Source organism: Prosopis cineraria, unplaced genomic scaffold (genome assembly GCF_029017545.1).
Source record: "Prosopis cineraria cultivar Desert tree isolate PC_DT_omini unplaced genomic scaffold, ASM2901754v1 PC4, whole genome shotgun sequence".
NCBI classification, from domain to species: Eukaryota; Viridiplantae; Streptophyta; class Magnoliopsida; order Fabales; family Fabaceae; genus Prosopis; species Prosopis cineraria.
Window position 1 is genome coordinate 576,398 of NW_026555335.1, and position 19,337 is coordinate 595,734.

Consider the following 19,337-nt stretch of genomic DNA (forward strand, 5'->3'; position numbering starts at 1 on the left):
ATGTTTTCTATCTGTTTTCATGACTAATTTCTGTAAAATTTGTACTATGTGTCGCGGTGCATAGTGGTACAGAAAAGGGTCTTCATGCTTTAATGGCCTGTTCGCCATGGCATCTTGTGCATGCTCCACGACATGTGGCATAGAGTCATTTATTGTTGTTTTTCTCACTTTTTGACATCTAGATGGCCTGACTTCACTTCAAACTTATCCTTAGGGCTGAAACCACAACCTAAAACACTTGTTAATTCTCCATAATCACATACCACATTTGTTTACTTATTTAGTCTCATTTGCTCATTTAATTAGGGGTTAAATTCTCCAAATATTACAACATGAGCTTGATGTTATTCTTATCTATGGTATATTTTTTTATATGAGGTGCCTTATAATTTTTATTTATCATTGTGATTCTATTTGACCTAATGGAATTACTATTGCTTTATTGAAATTTTTGTTGTTCGTTCTTCCTTTTCACACTTGTTTTTCAAAGACAATTCAATTGTCATCTATGTTACATTATTGAATCCGCATCATTTATAGGTTAATATGGCTGGCTATATAATGTATAATACTTAAACAAGAGAGAAATTATTGTGAGTATCGCCTTCTTTGTTTTTTGTATAGGATATGATGTAATTTAACATGGGTATAATGTTGTTCTTACTTTTCATGATATATTTTTTGATTTTGGGTGCCAAAATTAGAGGGTGCAAGGACTTTGGCTTTAGGTGCAAGGGTTATGGTTTAGGTGCAAGGCTTCTAGTTGAAGGTGTATATATTTTGGCTTGGGTAAGAGGGCTATGGCTTAGGTGTAAAGCTTTTGACTTGAGTGCAAGAGATCTAGTTTTGGTGCCAAGCTTCTGGCTTAGTCATTTTCATGTAACTTAGTTGTTTTCATGTAATTCAGGGGTATTGACAATGGTGTACTCTCTATGTGTTTGATTTACATGTAATCCACCAGATATTACATTTAAATTATTCCTCATGCATGCTCATGAATTTCTTCATATATCAATTTACATGTACTCCGTTACTGTTTTCATGTAATTCAGGGACATTGATAAGGGCGCGCTATTTGTGTTTGATTACATGTAAATCATTCCTTAATCATGCTAGCAAGTTTCTTCACATATTGATCTATATGTAATCTATAGTCGTTTTCATGTAATTTTAGAGGACTGACAAGAGTGTGTTCTTTGTGTGTTTGATTTACATATAATCCATTAGAGATTACATGTAAATTATTCCCTAAGCATACTCACAAATTTTTTCTTATATTGATTTACATGCAATCCATAGTCATTTTCATGTAGTTACAGGGACATTGACAGTAGATGCTCTCTATGCATTTGATTTACATGTAATCCATAAGATATTACATGTAATTGTTCAAGCTAGAAGCCTTACACCTTAAGCTAGATTTCTTTCACCCAAGCTAGAAACCTTACACCCTAAGTCAAAACATGTACACCTTAAATCAAAAACCTTACACCCTGAGTCAAAATCCTTGTACCATTTGTTTGTTGAGTTTACATGTAATTATTGATGATTGCATGTAATCAAAGAGTGTTAAATTTTTTCAGCAACCCTTCACCTACTAGTCAAAGCTCTAACAAGCACATTGTCAACTATTGAAAGAGTGGCTAAAGGTCACCTTAGCTGCGGCGACCGACTTTTGTACCTTTTTTTAATTTCTTTTTAATTAACATAAAAGGATATTTTGGTCATTTGATCAAATTATTTTATAAATAAAATAATAAACTAGGTCCTTCAAGTTACTTTGGTGCTTGGACACAATTTTAGTTTTAATTAGGTCTTATCAACCAATTTTCTCTAATTAATATAAATAATTATTGTTCATGCTTGCAATTTATTTGGTGATAAATAATTGTAATAAGCTAACACTAGTGTTATCTCTGGGTCGGAGTACCGGTGCCTGATTTATTGGGAAATTATCGTCAATGACACAGGGTTAGTGGGTTGCCTCGTTCCTCTATGCGTTGGGGTTCATCTATTCAACCCCTCTTCACTCCCTTTCTTCTCATCCCCCCCCCCCCTTCCTCCATGGTAGCACAGTTGGCTTCCTAAAGCCACTGCCATATGCCATTTTTCTCTGATTTGAACTGAGCAGCCCAAGCTAACATCGCCTCTGGACTCTCATCTCTCCGCCAATCTCCAGATTCAAATCTCTTAAGCTCTTCTTTGCTGCCCATTTGTAGGCGAGCGCGGGAGTTGATGCTCGCCAACTCAAGCTGGCGTTGATACGGGTGCAACAATTTGAACTATACTGATTTTTGACGATATCCATAAAAATCATCGCTTTAATACCCATTCCGTTCGCTCTTATTTTATTTGCTCGCGGAGGTGATGACTTTTATCTGCTGTATTTATTTATTCTTTTGACTGATGCTTTTGCTTCTCATTGTTGATAGTCGAAGTTCGATGATGCTTTGGATTTAATGTAGTTTGGTGCTTGCCCTTTTTTGATAACTTGTTTCTGAAATTGATAAATGACGGTAAACTGTTCCCTCCCCCCTTTGGCCGGGTGTTTAAATTTTGTCTCTTTACTTTAAAACTTGTAAAATTTGCCAGGCTGCACTTTCTTGATCTGTAGCTTACTGCTTTTGCATGCGGTTTAATCCAGTTCACATGCTCCTGTTTTGATTGGACTTATTTCCCTAGTTATTACCATTGGGGAAGAGTCCTTGGCTGGGAGTGCAGTGGCCTTGCAAAACAATCATCCTATTTTAAAGTGTAGATTACAGTTGGTACTCTGTAGATTAACTCGAAATTCATGTATCTTATGTTTTAAAGTTCGCGTTCAACCTTCTTTAGTCTGTTTAGTCTTTTATTTCTGGAGTGGATGGTCTGTTTAATTCTCTTAACATTGTTGTGGTTTTATTTTATTTTATTTTTTGGCAGAAATATTCATGTGACTGCTAAAGCATGTTTGCTCATACCTTGAATGCTATTATAATCTTTTGATGTCATTTTTGTGATTAATCCGACATTTGAGAATAGAAATTGTCTGTGTAATCCTAGTATTAATCTTTGACCATTATGAAATTATTAGTATACGAAACTGTTTATATTTTTAGCCTTTATGTGATTGTTTTCGTCAAAATTTGAAATTAAGAAACCACCATAAAAGTAGTCAAAATGTGACGCACTTTAAACCATATATGCCAAATTGATTTTGAATCAAGTGTACATGAAACAGTTAATAATACTTCTGCATCAATCCGCATTAAATAGGAATCCTAGGGTCAATTTAGTGTTTGCAACATTTATCAAGGAGTTCTTTGGTCCTCTGGCCCTGTTTTGCTATCCCAAAAAAAAAATGCCAAGGAATTTTCTGTTTGTGTTTTATTGCAGAAAAAATGTTTATAGTTGCATTGTTCCTTTTATTCGTTGATGAAACAATGTCAGACTCAAAACTTGGAAGTTATCCAGCCTGTACCATCTTTCGTTGTATCTTTTTTTATGGGCATTACTGCTAGCATCCTTTCAAGTATACGTTACATGTGACATCTTAAGCATCACCTATCTGTTTTTCGAAACAAATTGAACAAACTAGTCTCTTGGTTCTGTGACCTTATGAAGATGACAAAATGATTGACAATGCCATTTGGCTGCAAATGATGATTTTTTTTTGGTAAACAACGATAACGATTTCAAAACTTCCAAGTCTTAGATTTTGTTTCATATATTAGCTACTTTCTTCATATAAATTCAACTGAAATAATCTACTTTCATCTAACCTCTCAAATATTCTCTAACATAAAGTTGGATTGAATGAAGATTCATGCACTTCTTATATATATCCCTCTTGGACTGTTCTTGCTTATTGCTATCAATAGTACCATGTCAATCCTAGGAAGAACTTTTTTGCTGTGTTATTAACTTACTAATTATCAATTATGCTATTAATTTGGTAATTTTTTTTCCTTTTGCTATGCATAGTTTGCATCTTTTAGCTGCAAAACCTATCTTTGTTGTCTCCTTTGTGTTTCTTTTATCAAGCTCTAGGATTGCTGAGGAAGATCCTGATGCACTCATTTGGCTTTTTCCACAACAACAACAAGCTTTATCCAACTAAGTGGGTTTGGCTAAATGGATCACATTATGTTATTGTGTTTTATGAAGACCCAGCCTTTTCTACAATGAATGAATCGTAAATGTGCTTAGTTCTTGAAGTGACTTGTGCCTCTGTTATCTGTAGAAAAAGTATACTGTACTGTATTTTTGTTAGTTTGGTTCTGACTTGTATAAATGCATGACTAATGGATTTTGTTGTGCATAGTAACTAATAAAAAATTGCTTTTGTTTGTTGTAAGAGGGATTCGTTTTCTAATAAGTTTTTGACTGTTGACATTAAGTTTATTTAGCCAGGCTTCACTGATTGTGTTTAAATTACAGGAATTGATGGGTAAGAGAGTTAGAAACAAGAGACAAGGTTCTGCTAAGGAAAAGCGTGATGCTACACATACCCCAAAAAAGGTTGTCCAATCATGCAACCCAACTGTTGCACCTGTCAATGATGCAGTTTCACTTGTTGAAGAGATAAAATCCTGCCCTCATCTCAAAAAGAGTGTTAATTTAACTAAATTATCTGTAAAGATTGGACCTTCTAGATCCATAGGCATGGCATGTGAAGATTGTAGGGAAAGTGCCACAGATCGGAGGGGAAATAAAAAAAAAGGTAAACATGCGAGTAAAAAAGGCACTGCTTCAGAAGATTTGAAACCTGAGTCAAAGGCTATATGGATTTGTCTAGAGTGTGGTCGATATACCTGTGGAGGTGCTGGGCTTCCAGCAACACCTCAATGCCATGCAATCAAGCACTCCAGGCAAAGTAGGCACCCCTTGGTGGTCAATTCTGAAAAGCCCCAGCTGTGCTGGTGTTTTGTTTGTGACATGTTTATCCCTGTTGAGAAAACTGAACAGAATGATGAAAAAAACCACGTTCTTTCTGATGTTGTCACACTGTTGAAGGCACGACCATCAGACCAATCATTAGCAGATGTTGAAGATTTGTGGTTTGGGAATGGCAGCATCACTGCTGAAATTAAATCAGGAGCTTTGCTGACAAGTGATTCATACAGGAAAGCAGGTTACATAGTCAGAGGCATGAGTAATCTTGGTAATACTTGCTTCTTTAATTCAATCATGCAAAATCTCCTAGCTATGAGTAAGTTGCGAGATAACTTTCTAAAGCTAGATGCTCCTGCTGGGCCTTTGACTAGTTCCTTGAAGAAGTTATTTGTTGAAACAAACCCAGACTCGGGATTGAAAAGCATTATAAATCCTAGATCATTTTTTTGCTGTGTATGCTCAAAGTCTCCCCAATTTCGAGGATATCAGCAGCATGACAGTCATGAATTATTGTGTTGCTTACTAGAGGGGCTGGGTTCTGAAGAACTAGCTGCAAGAAAACAGAAGGATGCTCCTGAGAAAGATGGAATCCTTTCCAATGTACCTACTTTAGTGGATGCTCTGTTTGGGGGTCAATTGTCAAGTACTGTATGTTGTGTTGAATGTGGGCATGCCTCAGTTGTGCACGAGCCTTTTCTAGATCTCTCACTGCCCGTTCCTTCTAAAAAATCTCCACCTAAGAAAGCCCCATTAGCATCTCGATCCAAGAAAGCAAAATTTCCGCCAAAGAAAGGTGGAAAGGCTCGGGTGAAAGTCAGCAGAGATGTCGGTCCCTTGCCTGCTCAAAGCTTAGCAACCAAAATATCAAATGATCAATCATCCTGCCCTGTGCAGTCTAACATATCATTTGAAGAAGAGGTGGTGGCTTCTTCTGGGGAATCTACGGTATTTGGTCCTGTGAATAAAAGCACCCCATCTGATTATGAGGTCTCAAGTTCACCCAATTTCCTAACTGCTCAAAACTCTGACCATACTCAAGTCCTTGAGAATGGTACGGAGAAAGCATCAAATTCATCAGGTGATTTTACATGGTTGGATTATGTGGAAGCAGGAACCATGACAGATGAAAGTGGTTTCTTTTCCCAGAATAAGGATGTTGCAGTGATACAGGATAATGATAGCAAGGAGGAACTCTTAAATGAATATCCTGTGCAAACTAGCTGTGAATCTAGTAGTCAGATTTGTTTCCCTGATGAGATGCAAAACCTTAGGCCAGATTCTTCTTTAAGGAATGGGTGGGAAGATGAGGTTCCATTACAAGTTGAAGATACAAAAGTGCTGTTGCTTCCATATAAAGAAGAAAGTTCTCTTACAAGGGAGATCACGGGGAGAGATGGTGAAGCCTCCTCAACAGTTTTGGGTTGTGGGCAAGAAGACTTGGGATTTGAAGGCTTTGGTGACTTATTTGATGAGCCTGAGGTTGTTGCAGGCCCCGCTCCTAGACCAGTAAATAATGAGGTTGGAGTTAATGCTGGAAACAGCAGTGAGTCCGATCCAGATGAAGTAGATGATACAGATTCACCAGTCTCTGTAGATAGTTGCTTGGCTCATTTTATAAAACCCGAGCTTCTCTCAAATGAAAATGCGTGGCATTGTGAGAACTGTTCAAAAATTCTGCATCGTGAGAAAGTGGAAGCAAAAACGCAGAAAAACAGGGTATCCAATGGAGAAGAGACTGTACGCAATGCTGACCCCCAGCATACAACTAACTCTTGTTATACTATGGTCGGAACAGGTAATGGTAATGTTAAAAATGACCAAGTTAAAGACAGTTTGGTTTCAGATGTTAAAGATTGCAGAGAGTTAGAAAATGGTCAAACGGATGAGTTGAATACAGTCATTAATAAGGGGGAAGATGAGACGTTTAAGGAGAAAGATATATATGATGATGAATCTTCCGGTTTTTGCCAAGTTCACAAAGAAGAAAATGGTCTAGCTGCTGATTCTTGTAGTGTACAGCATGCAACTGGAGATATACAGGAAAGAAATTCTCAGTTGCTGAATCATGAAAACAATGACTCAAGAGTCACTAAAGATGAAGAGGTGGATACCAAAAGCGTGAAAGTGAAGAGGAATGCAACTAGGAGCATTCTTATTTATAAAGCACCTCCTGTTCTCACTATTCATTTGAAGAGGTTCAGCCAAGACATTCGAGGTCGCTTAAGTAAACTAAGTGGCCATGTCAGTTTCAAAGAAACTATTGATCTCAGACCATATATGGATCCAAGGTACTTGTCTGAACTTTACTAGGTTTTGTTTGAACTCTGAACTTTAACTTCTACTGTGGACACGATTCTTCTGCATGCTTCCTTTTGTTTTGCTCATTCTTGATATGATCTTTTCCAATTTAGTGTAGTCATTATTCACGTTAAGAGTAAGTTTGATCAGATCATGAGGATAAATTTGGACAGAAGAAGAAATTTCATTGTAGAGGAGTGGAAAAGTACAACAAAGGATGAGATATCCTTGCAAAGAGCTAAAACAAAATAGAGAATTTTAAAGATTTTAAAGTCCAATGAAGTTGCCCCTTCTCTCTTCATGTTGGATAAGAAAGTGACCTGCCCAGTTTCTATTTTCATTGTTTCTTAATGGTGCTTTGACTGCCTGTAGTTTTGCAATATTGGGAATGCTATTTTTTATTTTTACCGTTGTTTACAAGATTGGTTTTTCTTTATTTGTTGTTTATGGCTGATTTACTTCATCAACCCCTGTAGAAACTGATGGGTATATATATTTATTGCGTCTTATAAATTGTTTTATTTGTGTAGTTAGGATTTGGTAAATACCATAATGTTGATATCTAAACCCGATCGGCTCAAATGACCTGTTATAACGTATAATGCTTTTTTTGTGAAAAAAGTCTTGAGCTTATTTATGATCAAAAGTGCAACTTAAAAATCTATCTGTTGTTGACTGGACCTGATTGTCTGTTGCTGATATTCACACCTTTATGATACCACTCCTCCCCTTTTCTGATTCAGTAGGTGTAGGTTATTTAAATTTGTGGTAAACACTTGTTCATTAATCTAACCAGCAACCAATCTTTCTAGTAAAAGCAAGATCCATATCTTTTGATTTCTGGGGCAAGGCATCCTTCAAAATGCCAACTTTGGGTATTCTAATTATGGATGAGTGCTTAACGTTTACGGACTTCTGTATCATACTAAATCAGGCTTGGTGGCGAATAAAATGGCAGGCATTATGTTTATTCATATGCTCTTTAGTGTTTTGTATTCTTGAGATGTTCTGTGTTATTGGAACTGAGCCCATCCACTTCAGTGCACTATGTCGAGTCTCGGGTGATTTAATATCTTGGATAAATGGATAGAGGAGAAAGAGATGAAAGAAGGAAACATAGAAAGAAACGTTATCACTCATTGTCATGCATGTTGACAAGCATTAACGTATGGATAATAATGATACAATAACAAGAAGCCTTTATTCCACTAGGCGGAGTCAGGTACATAAATTACACGACACCATTGTGCTTTATCATTTACCAAATTTTTAGAAATTTTCCTAAGAGGTCACAGTTAATAACTTCCAAAAGTGTTTTGTTTGGCCTTTCTTTGCTTTTCTTAACAGGGTTAAAGTTATATGTTTCACTCTCCTCACTGGTGCTTCTTGCAGTCTTCTTTGTACATGTCCAAATTATTTCAAATGATTTTTTACTACTTTCCTCTCAATAGGTACTACGCCTACATTTTGCTGTATGTCTATATTTTTGATTTTATTTTTACATGTATGTCTACACATCTGTCTCAACATTTTCATCCCTGCTATTCTAATTTTAAGCTTTTGTTGTCCCGTTAAAGCCCAACATTTATTATCATATAACGTAGCTGGTTTTATAGTAGTATAGTAAAACTTCTCTTTAAGTTTATTAGGTACCTTGTGGATAATAATGGTAGTTGAAGAAAAAGTTTATGATACATGCAAGAAAAAGAAGGCAGTATGGAACGGTCAAGGTGTCATGTAGTTGAGTGAGAGGATGCATATGTCTGGTGATCTCCTTTATTTTCCGAGACTTGAGAGGATAACCAATCCTCCTCTTTTGTATGCTTCTTCATTCCTAGTATAATTTTTTCTTAGGGGGCCAAAAGGAGAAGGGGAAAGAAGGAAATAATTTCTTGCCTGCAAAGTTGAAGTTGTGGGGCATGTATTTGTTGAGCATCCGTGATTAGATTCTCTAGAGTTCAACAATGAGGCTTGCATTTGGCTGTGCATTATTATTGCCATGGAAGAAGGTTAAGTAATATCTTGCCATGAAAATTTGATTGTAGAACATATAGAATTTACAGGTCAAGGTGACTTGTGGAGTACGCATTTGGATGGCTCTACACCATGAAAACTGTAATCAAGTTGATGAATAAAAGTCTTGGCAGTAAAACAATATTTTGTTTATGGCTTAAAAAACAGGTGCATGACTGAAGAGAAGGAGCATGAATACCACTTGGTAGGCGTGGTGGAGCACTCGGGGACAATGAGAGGGGGTCACTATGTTGCCTATGTAAGAGGGGGTCAGAGGAACAAAGTGGCCGATGAAAAGAATGAGAATTGCACATGGTATCATGCAAGCGATGCCTATGTACGTGAAGTTTCCCTTAAAGAAGTTCTTGCCTGTGAGGCTTACATCTTGTTCTATGAAAGGAGCTGAGTGTATCGTTTACTTTTGAATTGAGTTGAGAAGCCAATTTACCATACATGATACATACATATTTGTGATGCCCATTTTTTTTTTTAACATATAATGAGAGATCCCCATTGTACAACGCGACTTTATACACTATGAAATATCAAGTTTTTCCTTATCTGGTGCCAAGCTGCAGAAATCACGTATCCTGTTGTGTTCCAAGTTGGAATTTTGGGGTGGTGATTTTTATTTGTGGTCAAGTGAATGGTGATATTTTAAATGATAGAGACTTATTTTGTGCGTGATTGGAGTTGATAAGGAAAAAGAAGCGTGCGTGAAACTTTGCCCCGTCTTTGCTCAAATGCTCGTGGGAATCCAATGAACGAAAAGGCAAACGTCACTGTAATTAAATTATCGCTGAAAAACAAACCCAAAGTCCCGTCACAAGCTTGACAAGTTTGGTATTTCTCTTTCATCTTATCTGCAAGTTTCAAACTTACGAGTCCCACTTTAAAGTTTTAGGTGTAATTAATGAGTTTTCCTTAAAATATCCTTATAGAGAATGAAAATTATTATAGAATGCACATCCTGGGAAGGTATTTAATTGAGGGCATGTCTAAAACAAAAATAATAATGATGATGATAATTTTTACACATTATTTCAAGTTTTATCATTTTCTTGATTTACCGGTGCAGAAAATCACCGTCGCTGCACAAATATGTTGAGAAAATTCTTTTGACCATTGAGCTGTGGATTTATTTAAATAAATTAGTTGTGCTGGATAATTTTAATCTTTAATCTTTTTTATCATAGGTTAGATATTTGTATATATTTGTATTCTTAAGAATACTTGTAGAATATGAAATTCTTGAAAGCAAACTATTTGGATCTTATAACCTGGCATCTATTCAAATCCAAACGAAGTTAACACTTTTCCAAATCTGCGTAATCTAGGATGAATGCATTTGCATCCTCCGGCAAATCTGACCCTTAAAAGACTAAACCGAATGTGCTCAAATTCCCTGGTCTAAATTACTCGTTTTTTTTTTCTAAATAAGTACTTTTCCAGAATATTGGCTTGATCTGTAATATTAATCCTTTATCCCTGTTTTTTGCAATTGTTAAAGTACATTTCCAAAAATACCCTTTTGTATAGTATTCGAAGGAAAAAATGAAAAGCAAGATGGCATTTCAGTTTCCAACAATAACATTTCCACCCATCTCCAATCACTTTTGTTCTTTCTTTGTTTTTTTTTTTTTAATTCCCCCCCCCCCCAACACTCTTTCTCCATTAATTTAGGATCAAAATTTTAAATTAGTTAATATATATTAATGCTGATAAGTCAGTTAAAAATAATTTATAAAAAGGACATCGCAAGAAGTATATCCTAGCATCATGAGTTGGTCCTCTATGCACTTAAAATAATTAATGGTGCATACATCATCTCATTATTTATATTTACATATTTAAGATCAAGTCACAGTGTTTTGTACGCATAACATCAACGGCTGAATATAGTGTACCACCCTCTATTCCGAAAGAAAATTCCATGTCACTCTGCTCCGGTTTCACTAAATCTCAACACAGCACCCTGACTGAACAAAACCAGAAAAATCATCGGGCACGGTGATATTCTTCAATTTACAATCCTGCCCTTCCTGCAAGTAGAACCCATGCGGTCCCCCTTGGCACTCCGCTCCAGTCACCAGCGTCGTCGAACCCAGCGTCACCCCGCATACCCCGACTCGGAGCTCCGATTCTAGCTCGCCCGATCTCACTAGCTTCCCGTCCTTCCCCGCCCCAATGCACGACCTCGGGCACCGACCCGCTTCCCAAACCCCTTCCACCAGCCTCCACTGGCCCGACCGGAATCCGTACGCGTCCGCCGACCCTTCGAACCTTCCCTGCTGCTCCGTAGCATACCCGCTGACCACCCAGAACTCCTCCCCCACCACCCTCCCCTGGCACTCGTCCCGTTCCTGACTCATCGGCCGCAACTCCGCCCACTCGTCCTTCACCACGTCGTAAACCGACGCCGTTTTGAGCGCATTCTTGTTCTCGTCGTGCCCGCCAGCCACGTAGACCCGATCGTCGCGGGATCCGATCGCGAAGAACGATCGCTTCGTCGGCATGTCCTTCCCCCTCCTCCATTCATTCATCCTGAAATCGTAGACGAACACGTCCGTGAGGGGCTCGTAACTGAGGGGGTCCCAGCCTCCCATGAGCACCAGCTTGCCCTGGCAGCTGGCGGTCTGACAGAAGAGAGGCAGGCCGAGGGGGAAATCGGGAACGGGGCGGAGGCGTTCCCAGGTGAGACTGAGAGGGTCGAAGACGGTGACGCCATAAGCAGGCGAGGAGGTCGGCTTGAGGCCATCGTTTAGATTTTTAGGGGGGAGAGCCTGAATCAAACAGGCGAGGTTACGGGTGCGGCCGGATTTCTTCCTGTGGCGGTAGAAGAAGTGGCTGCGGAGGAGGTGACGCCATTGAGGGGAGACGCGGGAAGCGAGCGAGTAGACGGAGAAATGCAGCCGGGAGAGACATTCCAGCGCCAGATCGTGGGGCAGATCAGGGATCAAATCTGGGAGGCGCATTTGATTTGAAGTTGAATTTGAATTTGAAGAGAATGGATGTTTTGGCATTTGAATCTTCGGATGCGAAGAGAAAGTGGATAAACCGATACTTGGAGTCTGCAGATATTTGCACTTGTATTTATACTGCTCTCGGCTGACTGGTTGTTACTTTTATCCATTTATCCATATTTACAAAACCATCAGTCGCGTCTCATTGCCCAGGCCCCGGCGTTCCGTTTTCACCCCCCTTTCTAACTCACTGCCATCCAAACGAAATTACAACACAAACTTCCCATCGTTCACATTTCTCCAACAAGTCACGAAATTACACTTCCTGCTCTGATTTAATTTTCTTATCATGAACTCTCTCACTTATGTCATAATTTTTAGCATCAATTATAATTATTTAGTTAAGATCTTGGGTGTTTTTTCAAGGATATTTTATGGTGCTGAGATTGGGCGCCACTCCAGTTCACTGCAGTGTGCGGATCGAAGAGGATAAGACTAGCGTACGTGGAGTGAAGAGTGAAAAGGGAACACGAGGTGATTAGGACGGATGAAGAAGTGACACGTGGAATAGAAATGGATTGGGTTGCACCCTCTTGTTTTTTTTTTTTTTTTAAGTAAACATGAATGGAACGAAAAGAGCAGATTTTCTTGTGTGTTGAAAAAATGTAAAGACATTTTTTTTTTTTTGAACTTTGGACTTTTAAGAAACAAATTGTCCGTGACTGACATATTGCCTGGCAATGTTAATTTTTTTTTTTTTTTAAAAAGTTTAGGTCTGCGCCATAACATTGTTGTGATCACTTAACGTGAATTGCTTATATACCATAGATGAAGAGTAAGCATGATCTACCATTACGAAAATAAGATGAGAAAAGATAAACATGTATACATATGGGGCATGGGAGACGGATGAGAGCAGGAACAGTGATAACTGATAACGGAAGGAAAGGGAATAAATAACAGAAGAAAAGGAAAATGGAAGCGTCTGAAAAAAAAAAAAGACCGGTCCGGTTCGCTCAATTATGAATAATTGAACGTGAAGAATGAAGTTTCCCCTCTTGTCGCGGCTTGCTTTTTCGTTTAGCGCTGCTTTTTCACTTTTCTTTTGTTTTAAAAAATGCTCTTAATTTTGAAACGAAAGCAGAGGAGCCGACCCGAATTATCATCACATTCTCAATCATGTAATAGCAAATTTTTATTTTCCTTTTTCTTTCACGTCGCGTCACCGGGAAAAATGACAAGATGGCAGAGAAAAGTTCGGCCTCAGTCAGTGTAAATAACATTAATGGGTAGTTTTCGGCGCGGAATTGATTAGTCCCAACCTCCAAGTTCTTTTTTTTTTTTTAAAGTAAAAACATGTCTTCATAGTATTTATATTTTGACTTTTCCGTTCTACTATATTCTATCTAAGGTTGAGGCTTGAGTATATAATAAGTGTAGTTTTGGAATGTAATACAGTTGTTCACAGATTTAATGCGAATTAACGTCCGTTTAATTGATCTTTGCAAAGGCAAGCAGGGGCGGAACCAGTTTCCAAATTTATAAAGGGGGGGGATTTTTTAATAATTAATTAAGTTTGTTTATTTTTTTATAAGAAATAATTCATAGAATAAGAATATACATAATAATAAATTATTATTTGGGCTAAAATATGAAACATCACTCAAGGTAAGTCATAAGGTTAATTGGACTAAATAACTGAAATGTCAGGCCCAATATAAATAAAAAGAGCCGGCCCCTAGGCCTAATAAAAATTACAATAAATAAGCATGTTAAAATCTCGTCTGCTATAGACATTAGATCGTTAGCATGAAAAACACAATCTCAAGTAATGTTGGAATTTACAGGCTTTACGCTCAAGTATTTCGATAAAACGGGCTGATTACCAAAATGGAGAGTATGGAATAAAGAATGTGCCATGAGTTTCACGAGATCCTTAATTCTTCAGCAAAACATACTAGGTCTTACAGAAGAGGTTGCTGCTACTCTGACAGTATAAATAGAAGAAGAAGACACAGAAAAAATTAACCAACACTCAATCAAAGACTTACAATTTTACACTTTTTAGCTTTTTAGTTTATCAGTTAATTTTTCAGTTTAGATCTATAACTTTTTCACATTTCAATAAAATCAAATGCTTGTTCTACCAAAATCTTATATCTTTTTACATTCGAGTGAACTATGATAAGGGAGCTTAAGACCTTTTTGTTATCAATTAAGACTTAATGTCTCTAGCACGCCTAATATTTGTTGTTCACCACAAACAATTATGTATAATTACATATAATGTTAAAAACTAAAAACCTAAAAAAAATATAAAAAGTGGAATATCATTATTATTTATGATATATTAGTTTCAAGAAAAAATTATCAAAAATATATAAAAGTTTGCATTTTCAATATATTATTTTACAGATTCCATAAATAAATTTTATTGAAAATATATGACATTTCATGATCTATAATAATGAAAAATACACCTTTCAATTTTTATTATAAAATGCTATCATTCATTTGATGCATCTTAAAAAAATTATTTTTTTTATTGATATCATAAAAAAAATTATTTTTATTTTTATCATTGACTTTAAATCATGATACAACTATATTAAATATTTTTATGTTAATCAATGAAGAATAAAATTGAAAAAAGTAATTCAGTGATTACAAAATATCATATATTTAATGCTAAAAATTACTTCTAAAAAATGCACTACAAATAAGATTAGGGGAGTATATTATAAACAATTAAAGCTGATCAAAAAATATAATAAACAATTAAAACTAAAATATCATATAAAGTTAGTAGGTGAAAAATGCAATTTTGCTAAATAAATAAAAAATAAAAAATTGTTTTCAAATGCCAATCCCTCCTTTCATTGATGACTATCAGGTCCTGAACCTGGTTGCTTCCTTTTCCTTCTCTCTCACCTTCTCAAAACTCACTCACCTCCTCCTTCATAACTCTCTCTCTCTCTCTCTCTCTCTCTCTCTCTCTCTCTCTGTGTGTGTTACCGCCTACTGTGAACATGAAGGGGGCAAGGTTGGGGGGCCAAGGCCCCCTCCACCTATAACGTGGGTCCACCCCTGAAGGCAGGTGATCTCAACTTAAATTTTCAGGTAGAGGGTATATTTATATTTTAACATTTTTATGATATACGATATCATATCGAAGTTTCTTTTTATAAACTCATACGGTTGAATTGTTTGAAGAACAATTCATTGAAGGAGAATTGCTTTTGTAGAAAGTATGATCGAATAAACAAAGAAATACAAAGGAGAATTGCTTTTGTAGAAAGTATGATCGAATAAACAAAGAAATACAAGTGAATGTTAAAAAGGACGTGACCAGAATCTTTGGGTAAATGCAGCATAACAGCATGTCACATGGAAAGCAAGATTGCTTATCTTCGGCCTGTAGAAACCAGCGACGCAAACCAGAAGTCATGTACAAACAAATGATAGCTGGCTTACAGTTCTAATCCAGGAGGCCCCGTTAAGACCCACCTGTTTGTACCTCCTCAAAGAACGAAAATAACAAAAGAAAATGGTAGTCATGTCTGATTTCGATAGCAAAACAAATGCATCAAGCTTGAAAGATTGGTTTCAAAGAAACAGCAACCAAAATGAAAAGGCGAAGGAAATGGCAAGATTTGAAGCAAGCACAGTTGGAAATTGTATCCTAAACTAACCATTGTACTATCAACATGATGTTTTATTAAGAATTTCTTCTTGTTAACATGTTGTTTCGTTATGATAATCATTTCATTAGTTAAGTTACGGTGATTGTTCTAAAATGTCTCTAATCGGTTATCTCTATAAAATAATCTTGATTAATGATTATGCGTTTCACCCAAATGGCTCAGCTTTGAGGGTGATCTCATGCTGCTGTAATCCTATCAGCCCGCCCACCTCCTTCTCATCGTTCGCCCCACTACCCTGCAACCACGATTGTCTTTCTTCCTCTTTCCCACAGCGGATCCATCATCTCCAATCAAAGTCAAAGTATTGTTGTGCGCGCGCGCATATTTGATGAATAGGTGCCTGTCACTCGTCAGTATTTCGTTCCCCGTCTTTTCCCGAGCAGTTTAGGCTTCTGCAAGGACCTGTTGACGTTGGTGTGAATGCTCCTACTCATTAATGAAGATAAGGGGAAAGACGGCGTTACATCACACTTGCATCGTAATTTTAACCTCAAATAAAAAACCGTATTCTTGGGCGGTAACTTTCTTCACATTGACAAAATAAAACTTAAATAATCCCCATCGTCTATAAATTATGGTCGTCTTCATCTCCCATCGTGCCTAGTGAGTTCGTGAATGGGATCCAATTCCTGGCCTTGCAGAGATTCAGGAAATAATACAACACGATACCGAGAGAAGTCAGGAAAGCACTGACCCCGTACACGGCTTTGGTAACGACAGCCATCACGACTAACAGAAGCAGAGAAGGCACCAAGCACATGATGACCAGACCCGGGAATCCTATTGGGACCTCAAATGGCCTTTCCAATGTCCGGAACTTCCTTCTCAGCCTGAGAAAAGATGCGTACTCCAAAAGCATCCCCAAACTGTACAAGAAATTCGCTGTGGATATGATTTCTGTGAAACTCAGGTAAGACATTGCGAGCGCTATTACCGTTGCTACCAAAATGGCCATCCAAGGAGTCTTGAACCACCTCGCTCTTTCTCCAAAAATTCGAGGCAGAAATCCTAAATCGGCCATGCCCAGAACCTGGTATGCTGCGCTGCTCATTTGAGCTTCATATAGTCCAATAATGGACAGAACAGCGCCAATTTCCATCCAGATTTTCAACCACTCCCCGGCAATCATCTCGGCCACATCTGCAAAATACCCATCGACCCATTTTTCCTGATCAAGTGGTACGGCTCCTGTAGCGGCCAGCAAAGGAATTATGTAAGCTAAACATGTAAGCAAACCAGCGGATAACAAGGCTTTCGGGAATGTTTTCTGGGGTTTCTCAACTTCACCGGCCAAAGTACTAGCACTATCCCAAAAGTTCAAATTCCAAAACAGGGTGTTGAAGTACAGAGTCCAGTTCTTCTTCACACCCGCCTGACCCAGACTTAACCATCGGCTGGGATCAATTTTGGGAATTGAAATCAAAGACAACAATACAAACGGCATCAGAGAAACAACACCTAGAGCCACAGCAGTATAGCCTACTATAGTTAGACCAGTATAATTCAGAAAAGACAGCACGATAGTGGAGAAAAATATGGAAAGGTAGCGAGGTAAGCCAGAAGACAGAGATGGAATCACCAGCTTGACATAGTCTATACAGAGGACAGGATACGAAGCTAAGTTTATGACCGCGCTGAAGAACTTCCAGAAGCCCATGAGGGAGCCCCAGAAAGGGCCAAAAGCTTCGTTAGCCCAGATTACGAACCCTCCATTGCCGGGGAAGGTAGTGGCCAGCTCCGCCGTGACAAGAGCCTCCGGAATGCTCCAGATGAAGGGGAAGACGAGGAAGCCGAGGATGGCCAAGAGCGGCCCCGCAGCCTTCACGGCAGACTCCTCCCCATACGGACCACCAGAGACCTCAAAATAGATGAGAAAGACGAGAGGGAGAAGAGCTAGCTTCTTGGGTGAATGGAGGGTGGGGGTGGCTTCAGTTTGTGTGTTATGGTCAAGAATGAGTTTTTGCCGAGAATCCTCCATGTTTTTTTTTTTGGTTGTTTTTGTGGGGGGCGTGTTTGGGAGCTTGGTCTAGAATCTCGATTGCGAGGGCCTTTTTGGTTGATTAAAAGAGCAGGAGGATTCCAATCATGAAGGACAAGGTCAACTGCTTGTAAAAGCAGGCAGTGGTGCTCTTTGCGTCCAAATCACAAATACCTACCAGGCATTGATGCTTCTATTGCAAGCCAGTGTGATAAGGAAGAGTCCAAGATATTGGGTGCGGGTGTATGGGATAATCGGCCGTACATGATAACGTGAAGAATTGAGCCGTAATGTTTCAAAGTGGCACCTGAAAGTCGAGGCTCCCAGTGCGAAAAAACGCGGGGGCCCGCATATCTGTGGAGGGAGGGAGACTGGAAGGTGAATCCGCCAAGGAGGCTCCTGAAAGTGAAGGCTGCCTCGACGCATTGCTTTCCTGAATTACTGCGGAATTCAAGCTAAACTGTGACAGCAGGGAAGATTCGATTCAGAGGTGAATAGATTGAAAGATACTTGAGGGCTAAACTATGCTTGCTTGAGCGGGATGCTCCCATTTTTCTATTCAAGAGTCTAATCTTTGAATGAAGACGTTCTTGTTGACGTCAAAAGTGATGGCATTTGGATAAAAAAGTGGGATTTGATGGAGGAGAGAAATGATAAGAGGTTGAATGTGCAAGATCACAGGAATCTTTCAAATAATTGAAGGAAGTGTCGTCGCAGCCCACATGCCACTTGCCTTCCCGTTCGCAGTCTGTTTTTTTAAAAAAAATTTCATTTTTTCCCTTTTTGGGTTGGCGGAACCACAAAGCAGGTTTTTGTAAAGGAGAAATGGAGGGAAATTTTTGGCTGCATGCCAGGCGAAGCCAAAAAATTTTAACGGAAGACCAAAATGATAAAATATATATAATAATAAAAAAATTATGTGTATATATATATCATCGATATAATATAAATTCTAATATATATATATATATATATATTTATATTTAATTTTATACATATATAATAACATATATATTTTTAAGTTTTGTTCGTTGTTTTTTTTATGAAATAAAAATCATTAGTTGTTATGTTTATAATAAATACTTTAGCAATTTCCTTCACAGTATAAATTATCATCACATAAATAATTTAAATATATTATTGAATTATATCGAGTAAAAATAATTTAAATTATAAATTTTAATAGCTTGATTATTTAAAAAAAAAAATTTTGGAAGAACATCTTTTCCAACCCTCTTAATTTTTGAAGTAATTTTATGATAGATATCAAGTATATAGCATTTAATATATTTTGAAATTTTTGTCGTAATGTTTAATAAAATTTGTTAATAATAATTTTTACAATTTCTTTCGTTAAATATAAAATAAAAGCAAAATAAAATGACACCAATACTTTAAGAACATGTATAACATTATCTTATTGAAAATAAGTATATCTTATGACAACCATATCTTCAAACGATTAAAATAGTTGTTTAATACATGCATAAAAAATTACATATAGAA

General features: G+C 37.5%; 3 protein-coding genes across 8 annotated transcripts; 1 reads left to right on the forward strand and 2 right to left on the reverse strand.

Moving 5' to 3' along the window:
• Positions 1-1,988: 1,988 nt before the first annotated feature.
• On the forward strand, positions 1,989-9,746 carry LOC129308521 (ubiquitin carboxyl-terminal hydrolase 2). Of its 6 annotated transcripts, XR_008592635.1 has the most exons (5): positions 1,989-2,364; positions 4,420-7,163; positions 8,215-8,395; positions 8,521-8,624; positions 9,355-9,490. XR_008592635.1 is itself a non-coding variant. In XM_054949666.1 (3 exons), exons 2-3 carry the CDS (start codon positions 4,426-4,428, stop codon positions 9,059-9,061), a joined length of 2,772 nt encoding a protein of 923 aa, XP_054805641.1. In that variant the 5' UTR covers positions 1,990-2,364; positions 4,420-4,425; the 3' UTR covers positions 9,062-9,498. The 6 variants fall into 6 exon arrangements, 3 of the variants coding, with proteins under 3 accessions (XP_054805641.1, XP_054805643.1, XP_054805640.1); XR_008592634.1 differs by having other exon boundaries at positions 8,215-8,624; XR_008592633.1 differs by lacking the exon at positions 9,355-9,490 and adding an exon at positions 9,028-9,042 and having other exon boundaries at positions 8,215-8,624.
• A 1,209-nt stretch (positions 9,747-10,955) lies between these two features.
• Positions 10,956-12,410, reverse strand: LOC129309592 (F-box/kelch-repeat protein At2g44130-like). The gene has a single exon (XM_054951215.1). The coding sequence runs from the start codon at positions 12,207-12,209 to the stop codon at positions 11,142-11,144; it is 1,068 nt and encodes a 355-aa protein (XP_054807190.1). The 5' UTR covers positions 12,210-12,410; the 3' UTR covers positions 10,956-11,141.
• A 3,122-nt stretch (positions 12,411-15,532) lies between these two features.
• On the reverse strand, positions 15,533-18,553 carry LOC129307825 (probable polyamine transporter At3g13620). Its single transcript, XM_054948741.1, has one exon. The coding sequence runs from the start codon at positions 17,829-17,831 to the stop codon at positions 16,419-16,421; it is 1,413 nt and encodes a 470-aa protein (XP_054804716.1). The 5' UTR covers positions 17,832-18,553; the 3' UTR covers positions 15,533-16,418.
• Positions 18,554-19,337: the final 784 nt, after the last annotated feature.

Excerpts from the sequence above, each read along its gene's own strand:
- LOC129309592 (XM_054951215.1), bottom strand. The coding sequence starts at position 12,209 with ATGCCAAAACATCCATTCTCTTCAAATTCAAATTCAACTTCAAATCAA.
- LOC129308521 (XM_054949665.1), top strand. The coding sequence starts at position 4,426 with ATGGGTAAGAGAGTTAGAAACAAGAGACAAGGTTCTGCTAAGGAAAAG. Across the intron at positions 7,164-9,354 it reads AGACCATATATGGATCCAAG|GTGCATGACTGAAGAGAAGG; the intron begins GTACTTGTCTGA and ends CTTAAAAAACAG.
- LOC129307825 (XM_054948741.1), bottom strand. The coding sequence starts at position 17,831 with ATGGAGGATTCTCGGCAAAAACTCATTCTTGACCATAACACACAAACT.